Raw genomic sequence first — 19,562 nt, 5'->3', positions numbered from 1 at the left:
ATGCCGTTGCATATTTCCATTTATTAGGCGACAAATATATTTTTGTCTAGGAATGATAAGTTATGGAAAACAAAAATATTTCGTCACCAATAAACACTCCATCATGTAAACGATGGTATTTCATCTTTCTATTAAATGGGCGACAAATAGATTTTTGTCTTGGAAGAATAAGTTGTGGGAGATTAAAATATTTCGTCACTAATAAATTCTGATTGATTGCGCGACGAATATATTTTTCGTCTCATAAGGTTATGTTGTGGAAGACAAAAATATTTCGTCATCAATAATAAATTCACTGTTCTTGTATTTAAGGAGGCAAAAATATTTTATCACTAATTATTTCTCTTTATTAATATGCTATGGTTTTGTGTTTCGAAGCACTGAAACCGTGACCCCAAGAGACACACTCTGACCCTTATCACTCATTTTCATGTGCACGGACACTCAAGTCGTGACCCAAGAAGACACTTCCTACAAACCCTCATTTCGCTCTCGCACTTGAGCCTACTCCTTTCTCACAAGTATTGAAGTCGTGAAGCAAGAAGACACTCTGTAAACCATTTCTTCTATTTTCGCACTAAAGCCCCTCTTATATGTCTCACACTTAAGCCCTTCATGCATGCCAGTATTGAAACTATTATCCAAGAAGGCACCCTATGCAAAACCGATTATTCTTTCTCATAGTAAAGGCATCTCTTGCATAAGCACTTTTTCTTATTATCTGAACCAACTGTACCCTTTCCGTCTAGAACACCCATTTTAGAAAAATCGCAAGTCAAAACCCCTCTCCATCAAAAAAAAAAAAAAAAAAAAAAGAGAAAAAGAAAAGGAAAAAAAAAATTAATGTAGCTATTTTTTGTGAGAAAAAAAAATAGAGAACAAATTAATAATAATTTTTTAATTTTCAAAATTAATAGAAAACATTACCTTGTTTAGTATGGAGTTTTCAATAATTAATTTGTAATTTTTAATCTATATTTTTTTAGTGAACATTTTTTAATATTATAATTTTTTTTCTTTTTAAATCCCTTTAATTTAGATGAGGGAAAATTACAGAAGTTGTCCTGGTACTTTGGTCCTTGATATAAATGGTATGTGCCATATCTATATCTATATCTATATCTATATCTATCTATCTATCTATATCTGTCTATAAGGAAAATGTAGTTTAACACTTACAAGCCTTGTGGGAGCTTCAATATCTCAATCTTAATTTTCTAAATTTTTGATTTAAAAAAAAAAAAAAACTCAGCATTTATTGACTTCTTTCAACCCACTTTTTGACTTCTCTCATATTTACTCCTAACATCCATTTCAACTTCTCTTATATACTATGACTAGTAATGAGATTGTTAAATTATTTTTTATAAAAAAATCTTTAAAAAAAATAATTTGTGTATTAAAAAAATATTTAAAACAAACATAAATTCTTATTAAATCTATCTATCTATCTATCTATCTATCTATCATCTATATCTATACTATATATTAAGCAAAATGGGGTTTTTAACCCCCAAGGCCTGTGGGAGCTTCAATATCCCAATCTGAATTTTCTAAATTTTTTATTAAAAAAAAATACTTAGCATTTATTGATTTTGTCAAAATTTTCTAATCAGCATTTATTAACTTTTCAATCCACATGTCTTTCCACATGCTTGCATTTATTGATTTGGTCAAAATCTCCTTATCAGCATTTAAAATCCCCTCATACAAATAATTATAGATACAATTCGTGTATAGTTACTACAGTACCCTTTTCAACTTCTCCCATACACTATGATTAGTGATAAGATTGTTAAATTATTTTTTTTAAAAAATCTTAAAAAACATAATTTATATATTAAAAAAAATATAAAACAAACATAAATATTTATTATTATCCCGTACATAGCACGGGTGATAGGCTAATATTATATAAGGAAAACGAGGTTTTTAATTTACAAGCCTTGTGGGAGCTCCAATATCACAATCTTAATTTTCTAGGAAAAAGAGGTTTTTAACTTACAAGCCTTGTGGGAGCTCCAATATTCCAATCTTAATTTTCTAAATTTTTGATTTAAAAAAAAAAACTCAGTATTTATTGACTTCTCCCAACCTACTTTTTAACTTCTCCCATACCTACTCCTACACTCTTTTCAACTTCTCCCATACACTATGGCTAGTGACGGGATTGTTAAATTATTTTTAAAAAAAAAATCTTAAAAAAAAAATTTATATATTAAAAACATATTTAAAACAAACATAAATTCTTATTAAATATATCTGTCTATCTATACTATATATTAAGCAAAGGGGGGTTTTAACCCCCCAAGGCCTGTGAGAGTTTCAATTTCCCAATCTGAATTTTTTAAATTTTTTATTAAAAAAAAAAACTCACAATTTATTGATTTGGTCAAAATCCCCTTATCAGCATTTATTAACTTTTTTCAATTCACCTGTCTTTCCACATGCCTGCATTTATTGATTTGGTCAAAATCTCCTGATCAGCATTTAAAATTCCCTCATACAAACAATTATAAATATAATCCGTGTATAGTTACTGCAGTACATTATTTTTCAACTTCTCCCATACACTATGACTAGTGATGAAATTGTTATTTTTATAAAAAATCTTAAAAAACATAATTTATATATTAAAATTTTTTTAAAACAAATATAAATATTTATAATTATCCCATGCATAGCACGGGTTATAGGCTAATTACTTCATTATTCAAAAAACTATAATCTGAACCGCAGGAGTACTCCAATCAGATCGAACAATACATAAAACAAATCGCGACTTCCATTAAACGGTTTAGATTCATCCATGAAATTCATTTCAACTCGCCTCTTGAGAAAGCGAGACTGCACCGTAACATCTGAACCCCAGTAACACCTGATCCACTCAAAATTCACCCACTAAGAAAAACCCGCGCAATTTTGAACTTTATTATTCACTCTCCTCTTCTTCTCTCCCCCCAAATTCCAAAAATATCAGGGGAGAGAGAGAGAGAGAGAGAGAGAGAGAGAGAGAGAGAGAGAGAGAGAGAGAGAGAATGAAGGGTTCAGTGGCGAGACACTTGACAGTTCAGAAGCTAGGGCATGTTTCTTTCAAGCCTCTCCAACAACAATCCTCCTTCTCTATCTCTTTATTTGATTCGTTCCGCTTCCAGAGTCTCCTCGAATCCGAAGCTCAATCCGCAGATTCACTAATTCCTTCTTCATCACCGCCTCTCGATATCGACATTGATTCCAATGTAGACGACAAAGATTTCATTCTCAGTCAGGATTTCTTTTGGTAACTTCTAATTTCTTATCATTGGATTCCAATTTCAAGCATGTTCAAAAGATTTCAAATTAGGATGTCTTGATTGCTCAATTTAATAACTAAAATTTACTACAATCGCGAAAACCATGCATTTGATTTTGGGTTCTCTCTAGTGATCTAATGTAAATTATACTGAATTGCAATGCCCAATATTCAATTAAAGGATGCATCTTGAAGAGTAAAGATAACTCTTCCGACTTTTTGTTTTTGATTTTTTGCTTTTATGAATGCAGCACTCCTGATTATATCACTCCGGACGGTCAATATATATCAAACAGTTTGGATTGCAACAAGGTGATCTTTGAAGAGTGACCGTTAATGTTGTTCGAAATCTGGATTTTGCTACTGATTTGCTAATGTTTTTGATTGCTAATGTTTATTTTTTTGCAGGAGAACATTGCTTGTCCCAAGTCACCAGAGAAAATAAAAACTGTCAAAAGCAAAAGGCAAAGGCAGGGTAAGGTTGATTGTTGTGGTGTGCTTGAGCTTTAATTTCTATCATGGGTAGTTCAATTGAAAGAATATCATATCATGTGTATGACTAGAATTAAATTTACAAATGGATTTAAGTAAAGATGCAATTATATTGCTTGTGGCTGTGGTCTCCAACTGACCTTGATCTTATGATGGATATGATGAGGGATGATAATGATGGCCTATCTTACAGTACTCCATACCCTTTAGGGCCCGTTTATTTTCAGAGGTAGAATGGAGGTGATTCATAGTGAGACGGTTGTTAGTGAATGGATTGATAGTGAGGGGATTAATAGTGAGTAATTGTTAAATTATTTTTATATAAAATAATAAAAAATATAAAAAATTAAACATTAATATTTTTTTAAAAAATTCCTAATATATAAAAAATAAAAAAATTTATAATTCTCTCACTATTTTTCTAATACCATCTCTACCTCCTCCTTCCCAATCCTCCTTCCAAGGCCTTTACTAATACTAAGGGATTAGGAGTCCCCTCTCCATCTCTCAAAACAAACACCCCATATAGTAGTCTCACCTCACTATCAATCCTAATTTCCTCCCTATAACCCCAAACAAACGGGGCCTTAGAGTGAAGCATAATGGTAGGAAAGCAGCATATGATCATAAAAAAAATAAAAAATCATTATTGTCATTTAATGTCATTTCATTTCACCTCAAATTCATTTTTGTCTTTATTCTCGTGTCAACTTGGGTCATTATTTCCATTTCGTGTTATATAATTTCATTCATTTATCGTTCCCTTTTTTCTTTCTTTCTTTCTTCTTCGGTTGTTTTTTCCATTTAGTGTTATATAATTTCATTTAATTTCCATGTCATTTTTGTCTTTCTTCCCATGTCAACTTGGGCCCTTTTTTGCCCTCTTCCTGTTCTGGCTATTCTTTCGACCTGAATCAAATCATGCCCTTGTAGTAGGTGCTAATGCAAGCTTTAATGAAATGCATTCATATTTTATTGGAATTTTTTTCTTGTACCACCATGCAGTCATCTTAACAACTTTGCTTCCACAATTCACCCACACTTTTTTTTGATGGTTATGTTATTTGTTATGTTTTTTTTTTTTTTTGAACACCGGAAATGTTATGTTATTTGTTGACCACCAAGTATTCTGTAAGCATGGCAACTAAATGTTTGTCTCAAAAATTCCCACTCATGTTGGTTGGTATTTTATGATCAAAGTCCATTTAGAGGCACTTTTTCTGCTCCCTCTTTCTGAAGTTAAAGTAGCAAAATAGATCTGGGCACAATAAATCTTTTGATGGAACTGGTGATAGGCATTTGCACTTGCTCATTTCTTACTGCTAGAGTTTTTAATATTGATCAGCTTCCTTTTCACCTCAGCACTTTACAATCCACGTGCATTAATTATTACTACATGATCTATTGTATTTTCATGTACTGCTCTGATTTTTAATGTCCTGCATGACTTTTTTTCCTCTGATTTTCAGATGGTTTTAATTTATCTTGCCATGAACAAGTTGTAGAACTTGCCAAAGATACTTTTGGAACAGATGAAATCAATACAGAGAAAGCAATAGGAACTGAACCTCAAAAGAATCATAGTTATGTTTCACCGTCTGCAGTAGCTTTACGTTGTCGAGTTATGCCTCCTCCATGCATAAAAAACCTATACCAAAAGGATGCTTCAGAAACTGATATAGATCCTTTTGGCAATCAAAGGTCGAAGTGTGCAGGTACAAGCTTGGTGGGTTCTTTAAAATTTGTTCTTTTGTTTGGGGAACCTTCTTCTTGAAATGCATTGCGAAATAGCCATTATTGTTCTGGGTATTGTTTATATAATAATCCTACACTTTTTGAAATGATATAATCTAGCTGCTATTTTAGCATTGGGAAGTCATGTTTTTAGAAAATAGGCTGGACTTGGCATCTCATATTATGCAACTTTTAGGAGAACATAGTAAGTCAAAGACATGCTTTAAATCCTAAATCATAGGCCATTTATTTTCCTGTTACTTTCCATTGACAGAGTTGTGATGAGGGCTTTTAGGGGGGCAAGGGTAGGTAGGATTCAACATGGTTTTGTTGTTTTTGTCAGAATACTTATTTCGTTGACTTTGCCTAACCTCATCAAGTTTCACTCCGTAGGTATTTTTCCTACCATTATTGGTGGAGATGGCCTTTCACGCTATTGGACAGATTTTCATGAAATTGAGGTACATTTCAATTTGCAGCAAATTCTTAGATTTTGCAGATGCAATATTTGTGCGTAATCCACATTTTCAGGCTTCTGGCACTTGTGTAATTTTCTGTTAATCTGATTTTACATCCTTTTCAACTTCTTTCGTACACTATGGTTATTAATGTGATTGTTAAATTATTTTATAAACCAATCTTAATTTCCTAAATTTTTTATCTTAAAAAGAAAAAAAACTCGGCATTGATTGACTTCTCTCATACCTACTCTTACACCATTTTCAACTTCTCTCGTATGCTATGGTTATTGACGGGATTTTCAAATTATTTTTATAAAAAAATTATAAAAAATAATTTGTGTATTAAAAAAATATCTAAAACAAATATAAATTCTTATTAAATCTATCTATATATATATATATATTATAAATAAAATGGGGTTTCTAGCCACAAGTCTTGGGAGGGAAATTTGAAACGTGGAGGCAAGAATTGAAATTTTTTTGCGACAAAAAAATTTGGCCGCTGATTGTTAAACGACGTTGTTTTGTACTAGGAAAACAGAAAAAAAAATTAAAAAAAGCCCTAATCTCCCCTCTGTCTCTAGCTCACTCTCTGTGTCTCTCTATGTTGGTCTGCCCTCTCTCTCTCTCTCTGTGTGTTCTCTCTCTCAATCGGTGCCTACTCTCTCTAGCTCACCGAAGTCCCTCAGCACCGTTACTCACGTCTGTTGCATATCGCCGGAGTTTGATGCACAAAAATAATTTTTAAAAAGCACAAAAATAATTTTCTCTAGCTCACCAAAAATAATTTTTTCTTTTTGGAGCTCATAAATAATTTTAAAAAATATTAAACATTTCATGATGCACAAAAATCCAATCGTTAAAAATTACACTTTTCACGATACACAAAAAACCAACTGTTTAAAATATTTCACTTTTCATAGCACGCAATTACTGTCGTAAAATGTATGACCAAAAAAAAAATAGTCATGCTGTAGAGCTCTAATTAGAGCTGCTACAGTGCAGCTCTAATGAGCTGTCCACCCATTAAAAAAAAAAAAAAGCAGTGAAGTAAAAGACAAAAAATAGAGAAAAAAAAGACAAATTAATGCTCTATTAGAGGTCTATTTTTAGAGGTCTAAATCATTTTTTTTTTTAAAATAGCGGCAAAATAAAAATTTTGGGAGCCAAGCACCAAAAAAAAATAAAAATAAAATCTAAAGCTTAAGTCCCTAATTCATTCTCACACCCAACCCTGCCCTAGTCTCTCTCTCTCTCTCGCAGTGGCGACCACACCGACGTGTGCAGTACCCCCTTCGGCGTCTAGGTAACCCTCCTCTCATGTCCTCTCATTCTCTTCTATCGCTCTCGCAGACGCTCACAATCTCTCTCTCGTAGACCGGCGTTTGCAGATCTCCCAACCCTCTCACTCTCTCGTAGAGGTATATTGAGGTCGGAGATCCTTCTAGATTATTTGGATCTGCCGGAGTTTGATCGGCCTCCAGTGGGACATTTGTTGGATGAGAAAGTTATCATCTCGGAAATACGATGAAATGGGTTACATTGTTTAAAGATTTCAAAGAATGAGTCGGGTCTTTGTCAGCCTCCTTCCTCTTCTTCTTCATCTTCCTCGTCTATTAACCAAGACAACAATGTCACTTCAACCACACAAGTCTCATCTGCATCTTCATCGTCTTCAAGGTTTGTTTTATCATACTATCTAATTATTAATGTGTTTTATGTTCTCTTGTAATGCCCTAAATTCAATTTTACTGAATGATTTATACTGGGTTTTGTATAATAGTGTGTTGTTGGGAGATGTTTGAATCTGCAAGTGTTTGATTAATTTACTCACTGATTAGAACAAAGCTATCAACTGAAAAGTGTTAGGGGTTTCTAATAGATGAAAAGGCATGAAAAGGGGGAATAAAGCGAAAATGAGGGTGTTTGGGTTTCTAACTTCAATTATCCACTAAAGTTAGTAAGGACTTTAATTAACTTGAGTTTATAAATTTCATTATCAAGTAGTGGTTTCTTATTAAGTAAAAATTCGTGATTTATGATGAAGCTCTGGTGCATTGCATTTTGAATTTCGTTTTGAGTCAGCATGAAGTTCAATGTGACTCATGTAACTTTGTTTTCTGAATTGATTCAAACATTCTAATTTGCTATATTTTTTGTTAAAAAGGCTTCGTGATTGATAGTCTGATTTGAATTTCTGATGCATTGTGTTTGTTTTTGTATTGCTGTTTGTTATCTACTTCATTAGGCGTAGTTGATTTCTATATTGCTCTGTTTAATTCTGATTTCAAGCTTTGTATTGATGTGCATTGCTTCTCTACACTCTCTACCAGCAGGTTTGATTTTCTTTTAATTTGATCCTGTGTTGTATGATATCAAATTTGTGTCTCAATTTGGTTGAATTGTTGTAGGAGCTGTATGTGTTTGTATGGGAAATGATGGGTTTAATTTCTGTTATTTAGATATTAATTTGTGTCTCAATTTGGTTGAATTGTTTTTTGTTTCACTGTCAAATCAAACCAAAGCAAGCTTGGTGTCCATATCAAGTGGGTTTTGTTATTGCTTTTGAGTAATAATGATTTTTTTAATGGCATTGAATTGGATGTCTGTTTGGTTTTCTTTGTACTTTTTTATAGCATTTTTGTTCAAAATTACTTTGTAAGCAGGCACAGACTCTAAATTGAGCCTATTTAAGAAAAGCAAAAAACCAATTCTAGGGGCCACAACTTCACTGGTTTGAAACCTTTTCAATGTTTGGTAAAGCATTTCAGAAGTACATATGCCAACCTTTACTCGACAAAAATTCCCAAAACCTGGTTAAAATCCAACCAAGTTGGCTGGTTTTTCAAAATTTCTGATAAATTAATGAAAGTGTCTGGTCCATTTTTTAGATTACCCAAAGCAAAGTATATAATGAAATTGAAATGTTTTTCATTCTTAATTTTAAGAAATGAATGACTATCATTTTCCTTTTATTTGAGCATTGTCATGTTTGTTTTATCTTACGAAATTCTTCTCAAAAGTTCCCTCTCATAAAAAGGTAAGATCACTTCTGTCACAACTCAAATAAATTTTCCCTTCTAATTTCTATTTAGCAAGCATATCACTTAAGTGAAAGTATAAAAAGGTTACTTGAAATCTGATCATGAGTTGTCTTGAAGAAATAATGATTATGCAAAATTCCTGATATTAGGCCATTATGAATTTCCTAACAAACTTGCATCCTCTTCTATTTATCATTTCATTTTGAATAATCGAAGTTAATGTGAACTTCAAATATGAACTTGATTTGCAATTTTGAGTTCATGTTGTTTTCTTTGTCTTCTTTGTCAGAATCTACTATTGGATGCCAAAAGAAAGCTTGGTGAAATTTTATCTGCATTTGAATTTTTGGATAGCAACTCAATGGATCTGGTAAATTTTATCTACTGGATATGGATACAGATATTTGAACTAAAAAATCTTTCTTTTATTTGCATTACATTATTTAACTGCATTAGAGAGAGATTCTTCAAAATTAGAAGGTTTAAGATTAGTAGGACCAACATCAGTCAGAAACATGGGCCTTGTTTGGTTTGTGTTTGTAGAATAATTTTTGAGATAAAAAGTACGAAAACTTGTTTGGTTTGCCTTTTTTCAGAAATGGTTTTAGAAAATTGTTTTGGAGAGAGTTTTAAAAAAAGTGATTGATTTGATGTGTATGAGAGTGAGAGAGTGATTTTGGAAAGTAGGTAATCAAACAAAATTTTGAGATTTTTTTTGAAAAAATTTGTTTGGTTTGATTACTCTTGAAAATTTATTTGTAGAGAATTTTTTCCAAAAATTTTTCTGAAAAACAAACCAAACAAGGCCATGATTTTGGTAAAGAAAATATAGTTAGAAATGCTGGAGATTGTTAAGAGGCCAAAGGTTGGAATTCTTGATATCTAGTCTCAAGTTCTTGCCTACAAAATCAGAGTATGTCTTCAACTAGTTCGTACATTTCGTTGATTATACCCTAATGATGCTCTGATACATTTTAGAGTATGCCCTTCAACTAGTGCTAGTCTCAAGTTCTGAGCATAACTGAGTACAATACATAAATAGTGTGCCTAGCATTGTCAATCCTAATGAATCTTATGACAAGTAAGCTATTTACTGATAATGCATTGTTTATCTGCTCAAATTAGTTCCCTTTCTATTTTTCGTTTTCTTTTTTAGAAAACTCTATTTTGTCATCTTAATTTTTTTTGAAGAATTTTGGTCTAGTCAACATTAGCTCCTTGGTCTTCAATTAAAGAAAAGTTTCTTGCATGCCCCTTTCTTTATAAGATTCAAGTCATAAAATAAAGAAATAGAAAAGACCAAGTGATAGGGATTGTAAAGGCATTGGATGACCAATAAATTAAGGAAGAATTTTCAACCTTGGTTATCCTTATGCCTGATTGAAGCTTTGTTATGGTCTTTGATTAGCAATTTTATCAGCTGAAATAGCATATCATTATTTTGTGATGTCCAAGTTCAACTTTGCCCATGGCACTTCGTCTAGCTTGTGTTTCCTGTTATTTTACAGAATGCATTGCCTTATTGTATCACTTTACTATGGCTGATGTGTTGATGTTTTTGGATTCTAAAATTCATTTTCATGCCTCCAGAGAGAAGCTTGAGGCCTTCCTACTTCGTTCAATGGAAGGTGGTTTGATATCTGATGGTGTTCTAGCCCAAGACATAATCCAATCCTTTTGGTGTATTTGTGAGGTTCTTCTACTTTACATGTTCGTTTGTATTTGCAAGTCTTTCTTTATCAGTATAGGGAGAGAATGGTATGTTGGACATGCATAACTTAATTATTAGAATTTTAATATTCATATAAATGGCTTTCACTCTATATTGTGCTCTCATTTGTTGTAACTTCTCTCTCACCTCTCACTGGATATATCTTAGAGTCATAACTTGATAAGTATTCATGTAAAATTGACTTCTCCTTCTCCATGTTGAACAATTTATTTATATGCCATTTAGGATTCGGTGTTGAACAATTTATTTATATGATTTATTATATATAATATTTGACTATATATACATATATATCTATATATATGATTGTAGGTTTTTTTTTTTTTTTTTTTTTTTTTTTTTTTTGGCGAGGGTAAGATGGTCGCTAATACATTGTAGGAATTTTTTTAACTTTTTTGCGACGGCAAAAATATTAATCGCTATAAGTAGGTTAGGCGGTCGCAAATAGTTTGCGATTGCTGTTTGCGGTCGCAAAAAGTATTTGCTACCCCCGCATTTGCGACCCTCATTTACCGTCGCATGGGTCGTCGCAAAAAGTCTTTTGCGACTGTTTTTCTATTATTTGTGACGGCTTGTAGCGGTTGCAAAAAGTGTTTTTTTTAGTAGTGCCATACACATAAATATATATATTTAATCATGATTTGACGGTTAATTTTTAAATTTCTCCCAACCCCCAAGCCTTACCCTCATAATAACATTTTAATACATTAAAAACAAGCATAAAAAAAATTCCTTGAAAAGTCCAACACATATGAATTCCTTAAAAAGTCCAACACATATGATTATTATCAAAATATTAAATTTTAATATAATAAAAAAAAAGAGAAGACATTTAATTCCTTGAAAAGTCTAATACATATGATTATTATCACCATATTAAACTTTAATATAATATAAAAAAGAAAAAAAAAGAAGACATTTATAATAAAAAAAATATTTAAAAATCACAATTCACATATATAGATAATTGTAAACATAATCCGTGCATAGCACGAGTGTTATGCTAGTTGATCAGTAATGGGAAAGGAAACTCTCTAAGTTTGTGGCAAATTTTTATCGAGGTATTTTGTAGATTTAGAGAGCACTAGTCATGAGTTAAGTGAAAGCTAATTTGATATACTTTGATCAAGGGATTTTATGTTGTCTATTTTTAATATATTTACTATTTTGCAATTTTGAATTTTTACATCAGATCTGCTACTTTTGTTTATGTTTTGCATTGCCTTGCAAAGTAATTATGAAATGTGATTTATGGTCTCCGCTTTGATTAGGTGTAGCAAATTCATTATTTGTTAGGTGCGGGCATGAGAAGCACTCCTTATGCTAGTACGGAGACTTTACATAACTTTTGGTTATTTTTCCTAGCAGTCAATTTTAGGTAGCAGCAGTTAACAGAAAAAGTATCCCCAAAAAGGAATGTATGAACCTAATTTACTATGTGTGTGTACCACATCACACTATTTGAATCTACACAATTTGCTTTATTTATGGGCATTTTTTGGGATATATAACTTTTTACTTTTGGGTAGGCCAGAAGTTTGGCATCTCCCACTCACAATGATTCATTTAAAATCTGCACCCTTCTGAGCCAAACTTAAGACTTAAATAATTAGGTGTGATATGCACATGTATGCCTACATGTACATATATGTAGACATGTTTTATATTATGTGCACACTATTTTTCTAATAATTATTTAATTTTTTAATATTTGATAGGAAAATATGATACAAACACAGGCTGATCACCTCTCACAACCGGGATCAACCCTTTTGACTACAGAAGAGCTGTTAATCAAAGTCCTAAAGCCAAGGTCTGGCTATGTGAAGGGACTTGGCATGAGACCTTCATCCTCTATTAGGAGGACCACTACCATATATGTTGAAACAAATGATTATGTGAAGCGCCTTGAGATGCAAATAGACACAGAAGGAGCAAATACAAATGTAGAACAATAAAATAGATCTTGAAGAAGGTGGGAAGAAGCAAGGGGAGATAATGGCTGATCTTCTCAACTTTTTGAGGACCAAAGGATTCACTGGACACTTTGGAAGCGGAGGGGACTCATTCAAAAGTGGACATACTTCTTGGTAAAGTATATTAACTTTAATATAATAAATTTTATAAAAGAATATATGTTTGAAGAATTAGAAAGTAATGGAAACATGCATAGGACATCCAATTTGTATAGGTGCACGGGATGTATAAATTGTGAATTAGTCTAAAATATTTCTTTTGCTCTATACTTAAAGCTTCAAAAAAGGGCGTTGAAAGGCTAAATTATCACACAGCCATAGATTTGTATAGGAACCAACAGAAACACCTTAGGAGGGGCCAATATAAGTTGTATGAACTTATGTCACATTAATGGGATGCACCATTTGTGAATTAGCCTTAAAATTAATTTTTTATTCTCATAATCTCGACAAAAAGCTTGTTAGATGGATAAATTGTATAATTGATCTAATTGTAAATTGATGAGTTATTAATGTTTTTAATCTTTTGTATAATTAATTAATTACTAAAGTTTTTAATTTATTTTTTTGCAGATTGGATTAGGGTGGCATTTTTGACGTGCAACAATGATGTAATTTACTTTGAATGTTCTTTTTTGTTTGATAAGGATACACATACTTTGTGGAGTTGCACTAATTATTGTTGGATGTTTGGTAGAATTGTATAAGTTATAACTTTTGGATATTTTGTAGATATTTCACTATTTTATGTATTATGATGAAATTATTTGTAATGATGAATGAATATTTTTATTTTGTTAATTCGTAAATGTGTTGATGACAGGTTAGGTTAAGTTGTGATGAAATTGTTATATTCAACAGGTTTCAACATGAACAGGGTTTTATTTGTTGAACTAAAATTCAGATTTTGATAAAATAGGTATATAATGTGGAAAAAAATATTATGGAATTAGTGACAAAATTTTCCATTCCTAAAGAAGGTTTTTTCGTCTTACTTGGCTTAGGTGGAAGATTAATTTTGTTATGAATTTTTTATTTCGTTGCTAAATGAATTTGTCATGATGAAAAGTATTGTCACATTTTGTCACTATTACCCTTAATGTGTGACGATTTTTTTTTGACATTATTTCATCTTTTTTAATGATAAATTTGTTTTTGTCTCTATTGGTAGCTTCTTTGACAAAAAATTTTCGTCTTTGTTTATATTAAACATGACAAAATTATTTTGTCTCTATTTCTTATATTTATGATAAAATACTTTCATCTCTAATTTCTTTCATTAATGACAAAATATTTTGTCACTAATTACTTATAAGTATGTTCCCAACAGAGTGTATTGGAGACAAAAAAAATTCGTCACAAATTTATCATTTTTAATGATGAATTTGTTTTTGTCTCTATTGGTAGCTTCTTTGACAAATTTTTTTTGTCTTCGTTTATATTAAACGTGACAAAATTATTTCGTTTGTATTTCTTATATTTATGACAAAATACTTTTGTCTCTAATTTCTTCTTTAATGACAAAATATTTTGTCGCTAATTACTTGCAAGTATGTTCCCAACAGAGTGTATTGGAGACAAAAAAATTCGTCACAAATTTATCATTTTTAATGATGAATTTGTTTTTGTCTCTATTGGTAGCTTCTTTGACAAAAAATTTTCGTCTTCGTTTATATTAAACGTGACAAGATTATTTCGTCTCTATTTTTTATATTTATGACGAAATACTTTTGTCTCTAATTTCTTATTTAATGACAAAATATTTTGTCGCTAATTACTTACAAGTATGTTCCCAACAAAGTGTATTGGAGACAAAAAAATTCGTCACCAATTTATCATTTTCAATGTCGAATTTTTTTTTTCGTCTCTAAGACCCTTTAGCGACGACCCTTTGGAGACAAAACGGGTGACGAAAAATGTTCGTCGTAATTAGTTTGGGTGACGAAATATATACATTTTAGGACAAATTTGTTTCGTCTTTAAATCCCAAATTTGTTGTAGTGATTCTGTCTGCAAGATTGGCACCCATATATACGCGCGGTTTTTAGAACTTTCACCATGGACACTCAAGCCAACTTAGTTCAACGAGACAACACGTACTTTCCGGATTCACCCATTTTCTCAAAACGATAAATATTTCTAATATATAAATATGAAATAATGCTAGATGCAAATGGATGAGACAATAGTTTCAATTCTCCTATTTCTCATACAATTTCTATAACAATTATAGCTATTCTCCACCGATAGCCCCAAAAATATATTTTTAAACTGATAAACAATTTCCAATAAAGATAAACTTTTCAAATCTCAAGATGTGAGTGATAACACATATTCAACTCCACCATCCTCATCAATATCAATCAAATTTCACATTTCCAACATCAATTCCATTATTTATATAAAATCAACATTATATATATTTAGGGAAAAACCCCAATTTCTTCCAAAATCGAATACAAGTTTCAAAACTAACCATTTTATCACAACTCAACCTCATTTCAAAGCCCACAACCATTTTCAAAAATTTTGAAAACCCCACTTTCATTTGTAGCCCAAAATCCTAGATTTGTCCAAAAATCTTCAAATCACAATATTGTTTTAAAAGTAACAAATAACTAATTTAAAAATCATAAAAGAGTGTGAAGAATCCCTACCGCAAGCTTAGAAGACGAGAGAGAGAGAGAACAAAGATACATCAAAAATTCCAAAACCTAACATTGTTCGGATCAAAAGGAATCCCACAACACGCTCTACCTTTTTAACAAAGGGACACATGTGAGGAACTTGACAGGTCTAGGTGTATTTGTGGAGAGAAGTAGAGTTTTAGAGAGAGGGTGTAGATCTAGGGTTTTTAGAATGTTTAGAGAGAGAGAGAGAAATGAAAAAGTGATTCAAAAGTGGCTTCTTACAAACTGATATACGCACAGATCGTTTGAGCACAAGAAGTGTCGCTCGAGCGACCAGACAGACTTCTGCCTCATGCTCCCAAGTGGCCTTCTCAGCCCCGTGGTGTCGCCATAACACTTTCACCAAAGGAATCGTTTTGTCTCGCAAGACTTGGTCTCGAGTATCTAAAACTCTAACCAGTCTCTCCTCATATGAGACATCCTCGTCTACCTCTAACTCCATCCAATCCAACACGTGTGATGGATCTGGTTTATACTTCTGAAGCATACAGATATGAAACGCATCATGAAGCCCGGAAGGGTGTGGCGGTAAGGTCAAACGATAAGCTACCTCAGTTCATTCTAGGATCTCAAAAGGCCTAATAAATCTAGGAGACAACTTCCCACTCTTCCCAAGCCTCATCGAACCCTATCTAGGTGATATTTTCAAGAAGATGTGATCTCTTACATCAAAGGATAACGGTCTCCACCTACGGTCAACATAGCTCTTCTGATGACTCTGAGCCGTAACCAACCTCTTATGGATAAGTGCAGCTTTCTCAGTTGTTTCCCGAACTAACTCTAGACCTATCATAGATGCATCACCTATTTCGGCCCAACACACAGGAGATCTACACAGTCGGTCGTACAAGGCCTCAAACGATGCCATACAAATACTTGACTGGAAGCTATTGTTATAGGCAAACTCCACTAAGGGAAAGTGCCTCTCCTACGACCCCTTAAAGTCAAGAACACAAGGCCTAAAGCATATCCTCTAGGATTTGAATGGTACGCTCTGACTGTTCGTTGGTCTGAGGATGATAAGCGGTACTAAAAGTCAATCTAATACCCAAAGCACTCTACACGCTCTACCACAACCGAGCCGTAAAATGCGGATCTCTATCCAAAACAATAGTCACAAGGACCCCATGTAATCGAACAATGTCCCTAACATAAAGGTCGACAAGAAAATCTACCGAGTTACTCGTGTGCATGGGTACAAAGTGTGCCGACTTAGTTAACCGATCAACTATCACACAAATGGCATCATTACCTCGTGGAGTCCTCGAAAGACCCATAACAAAATCCATCGTGACATGCTTCCACTTTCACTCGGCTAAAGGCAAGGGTTGCAGTAAACCCGCTAGCCTTTGATACTTGGCCTTCACTTGTTGACAAGTAAGGAACCTTGACACAAACACGGCTATATTCTTCTTCATCCCCTTCCACCAAAACTGGTGACTAAGGTCGTGGTACATTTTTGTGCCTTTGGGGTGCATTGCAAGGCTTGAATGGTGAAACTCTTGGAGTACCTCCTCCCGACAAGACTCCGATACGAAAAGGCAATCAAAGTATCTGACACTCGAGTCAGAATATACGTTCAAGCGCTTCTCTACCTTTCCACTAAAGATCTTCTCCCTGAAGGTTTCTACCTCAAGATCACCTATCTGTGCTTCTATAACTCAACGTGTAAGTGTAGATTGTGCAACTATAGTAAACAAGGTAGCCGACTCAATGGACTCGCCAAGATACAAGTCAAACTTTCCAATAGCACCCAACATCTCCCATTCCCAGATGGCAATACACACTACACTGCAAATGCTCTTACTACTAAAGGTATCGACCACTACATTAGCCTTCCCCGGATGATAGTCTAACTCAAAATCATACTCAACCATCAACTCCATCGATCTTCTCTACCTCAAATTTAAATATTTCTGCGAAAACATATACTTCAAAGTCTTATGATCGGAAAAGACCTCAAATCTCCCACCATACAAGTAATGCCTCTAAATCTTCAAGGCAAAGATCACCGTTGCTAGCTCTAAGTCATGAATAAGATAGCTTCTCTTATGCGTTTTCAACTGACGTGAACCATAAGCTAACCTTCCCCTCTTGCATCAAGATACAACCCAAACCTTCCCAAGATGCATCACAATACACAAAATAACCCAAATCCCTCTTCGGGATAATCAACACTAGAGTTGTGTTAAGCCTAACCTTAAGCTTCTGAAATGACTTCTCACACGTCTCACTCCATACAAATTTGATTTCCTTTCTCGTCAGTCTAGTCAAAGGTGAGGCTAACATAGAGATATGTTTCACAAAATGATGATAATACCCAGCTAACCCCGAGAAATTATGAATCTCAAAGGCATTCTTAGATTGTTCCCAATCTTGTACTGCTTCTATTTTAGATGAATCTACAGTCATTCATTCCCCGGATTCCACATGGCCTAAGAATTTCACCTCCTTTAACCAGAACTCACACTTCCTGAACTTAACATACAATCTGTGAGCTCTAAGGCCTTGTTTGGGAACAGACTATTTTAGTAACTTTTTGACTTTTTAGCTAAAATGTGATGTAAAAAAACTAGTATGTTTGGGATGATTTTTTAGCTTTTTACGAAAAGATGTGCAAAAAGTACAGAGAAAAGGGAATCTTGGACTTTTTGGTATGGGTTGTTGGGTTTTTGGTTTTTTTAGTGACTTTGACTTTTTGGCTAAAAAATCCACTTGCCAAACGAGGCCTAAGAAACTTAAGCATAACTCGCAAGTGTTCCTCGTATTCCTCCTCAGATGGTGAATAAATCAAAATGTCATCAACAAAGATGACTATGAAACTGTCTAAGAACTCACAGAAGATTCGATTCATCAAATCCATAAACTTGGCTAGTGAGTTAGTTAACTCAAAAGGCATCACTAGAAACTTGTAATGGCCATACCGCATACGGATTGTCGTCTTCTGGATATCCTCCTCATTCACTCTCAACTGGTGATAACCCGATCTTTGGTTTATCTTAGAAAAGCAACAAGTCCCCTTCAACTAGTCAAACAAATCATCTATACGAGACATTGGGTACTTGTTCTTAACAGTTACCTAGTTCAACTTTTGGTAGTCAATATAAAGTCGTAATGTGCCATCCTTCTTCTTGGCAAAGAGAGCTAGTGCTCCCTAAAGTAATGTACTATGGCAGATAAAACCCTTATCTAACAATTCTTGGAGTTAAATCTTCAACTCACTCAACTCAGTCGGTGCAAATCCATACGGTGCCATAGAAATTAGGGCTGTGCCAGGAACTAAATCAATAGAGAACTCAATCTCATGATGAGCTTGTAAACTAGTGAGACCCTCAGAAAAGTTCTTCGGGTATTTACAAACTACCCTCGACAACTCAACTAGGGCCGTATCACTATCAACACCCAAAAATGTAGCAAGAAGAAGACTAAATTCACCCTGACCATGCAGGTCACACACTGGCAATAAAGCTCTATCAACTCGGTCCCCCAAGAAATGAAAACAATCACCGCTCGAGGTACATACAGTAACCCTCAGACAGTAGTAGTTTGTAATAGCCCAATAAGTTGACAACCAATCCATATCCAATATCACATCAAAGCTCAGCATATTAATTAATGTAAATGCAACAGAAAGTTGAAGACGGACAACCTCTATCTTGGACACCCTTGGTCCAACACAACCTCATCACCAACTGGTGACTCTACCGTGAGAGGAGACGCTAACTGAGCCACTTCTAACCCCAATGCCGATGCAAACGAAGATGAAATGAAAGAATGGGATGCACCCATATCAATCAACACATTGGCAATAGAATTGCATAACAAGAAAGTACTTCTCATAACGGAAGGCGCTGGCACTAAGTCTGGTGTGATAACAATATACACACCTCTCGTAGGTCTCTACTCCACCTGCTCACCCCTCGGAGCATAAGTCTGATGCACTAATTGTGCCAAAGAAGTTCTTTGATTGGCCCTTGAGGCCTATACTAACTGGGTAGGCTGATGACTCTGTGTCTATCTCGAACCAGATGCGCCAAGCGTGCCACCCAACTGAGGAAAAAACCTTTTATTATGCCCTGACTGCCCACACTAAAAATAAGTAGGCGATTGCCCTCTCATTTAACTCTTGCTTTGAGGGCGA

General features: G+C 33.7%; 1 protein-coding gene across 8 annotated transcripts; it reads left to right on the top strand.

Moving 5' to 3' along the window:
* The first annotated feature begins 2,800 nt into the window (after window positions 1-2,800).
* Window positions 2,801-13,105, top strand: LOC114303675 (wee1-like protein kinase). Of its 8 annotated transcripts, none has more exons than XR_014338750.1 (8): window positions 2,803-3,280; window positions 3,544-3,604; window positions 3,704-3,767; window positions 5,254-5,499; window positions 5,912-5,979; window positions 9,313-9,393; window positions 10,614-10,711; window positions 12,474-13,102. XR_014338750.1 is itself a non-coding variant. In XM_082884185.1 (7 exons), coding segments are annotated over exons 1-7 (777 nt in total). In that variant the 5' UTR covers window positions 2,811-3,038; the 3' UTR covers window positions 10,615-10,712. The 8 variants fall into 8 exon arrangements, 5 of the variants coding, with proteins under 5 accessions (XP_082740305.1, XP_082740300.1, XP_082740311.1 ...); XR_014338749.1 differs by having other exon boundaries at window positions 2,811-3,280; window positions 3,701-3,767; window positions 5,254-5,510; window positions 12,474-12,610; XR_014338746.1 differs by having other exon boundaries at window positions 2,812-3,280; window positions 3,701-3,767; window positions 12,474-12,610.
* Window positions 13,106-19,562: the final 6,457 nt, after the last annotated feature.

The sequence above is a fragment of the Camellia sinensis genome, chromosome 1 (assembly GCF_055761805.1).
Source record: "Camellia sinensis isolate YWXY chromosome 1, ASM5576180v1, whole genome shotgun sequence".
NCBI classification, from domain to species: Eukaryota; Viridiplantae; Streptophyta; class Magnoliopsida; order Ericales; family Theaceae; genus Camellia; species Camellia sinensis.
This window is presented reverse-complemented; position numbering and strand designations above follow the sequence as displayed.

Bases quoted from the DNA above. Each gene is read 5' to 3' on its own strand.
- LOC114303675 (XM_082884174.1), top strand. From the start codon at position 3,039: ATGAAGGGTTCAGTGGCGAGACACTTGACAGTTCAGAAGCTAGGGCAT. The intron at 3,281-3,543 runs GTAACTTCTAAT...TTATGAATGCAG, and splicing joins CTCAGTCAGGATTTCTTTTG to CACTCCTGATTATATCACTC. The intron at 5,980-12,473 runs GTACATTTCAAT...AATATTTGATAG, and splicing joins CAGATTTTCATGAAATTGAG to GAAAATATGATACAAACACA.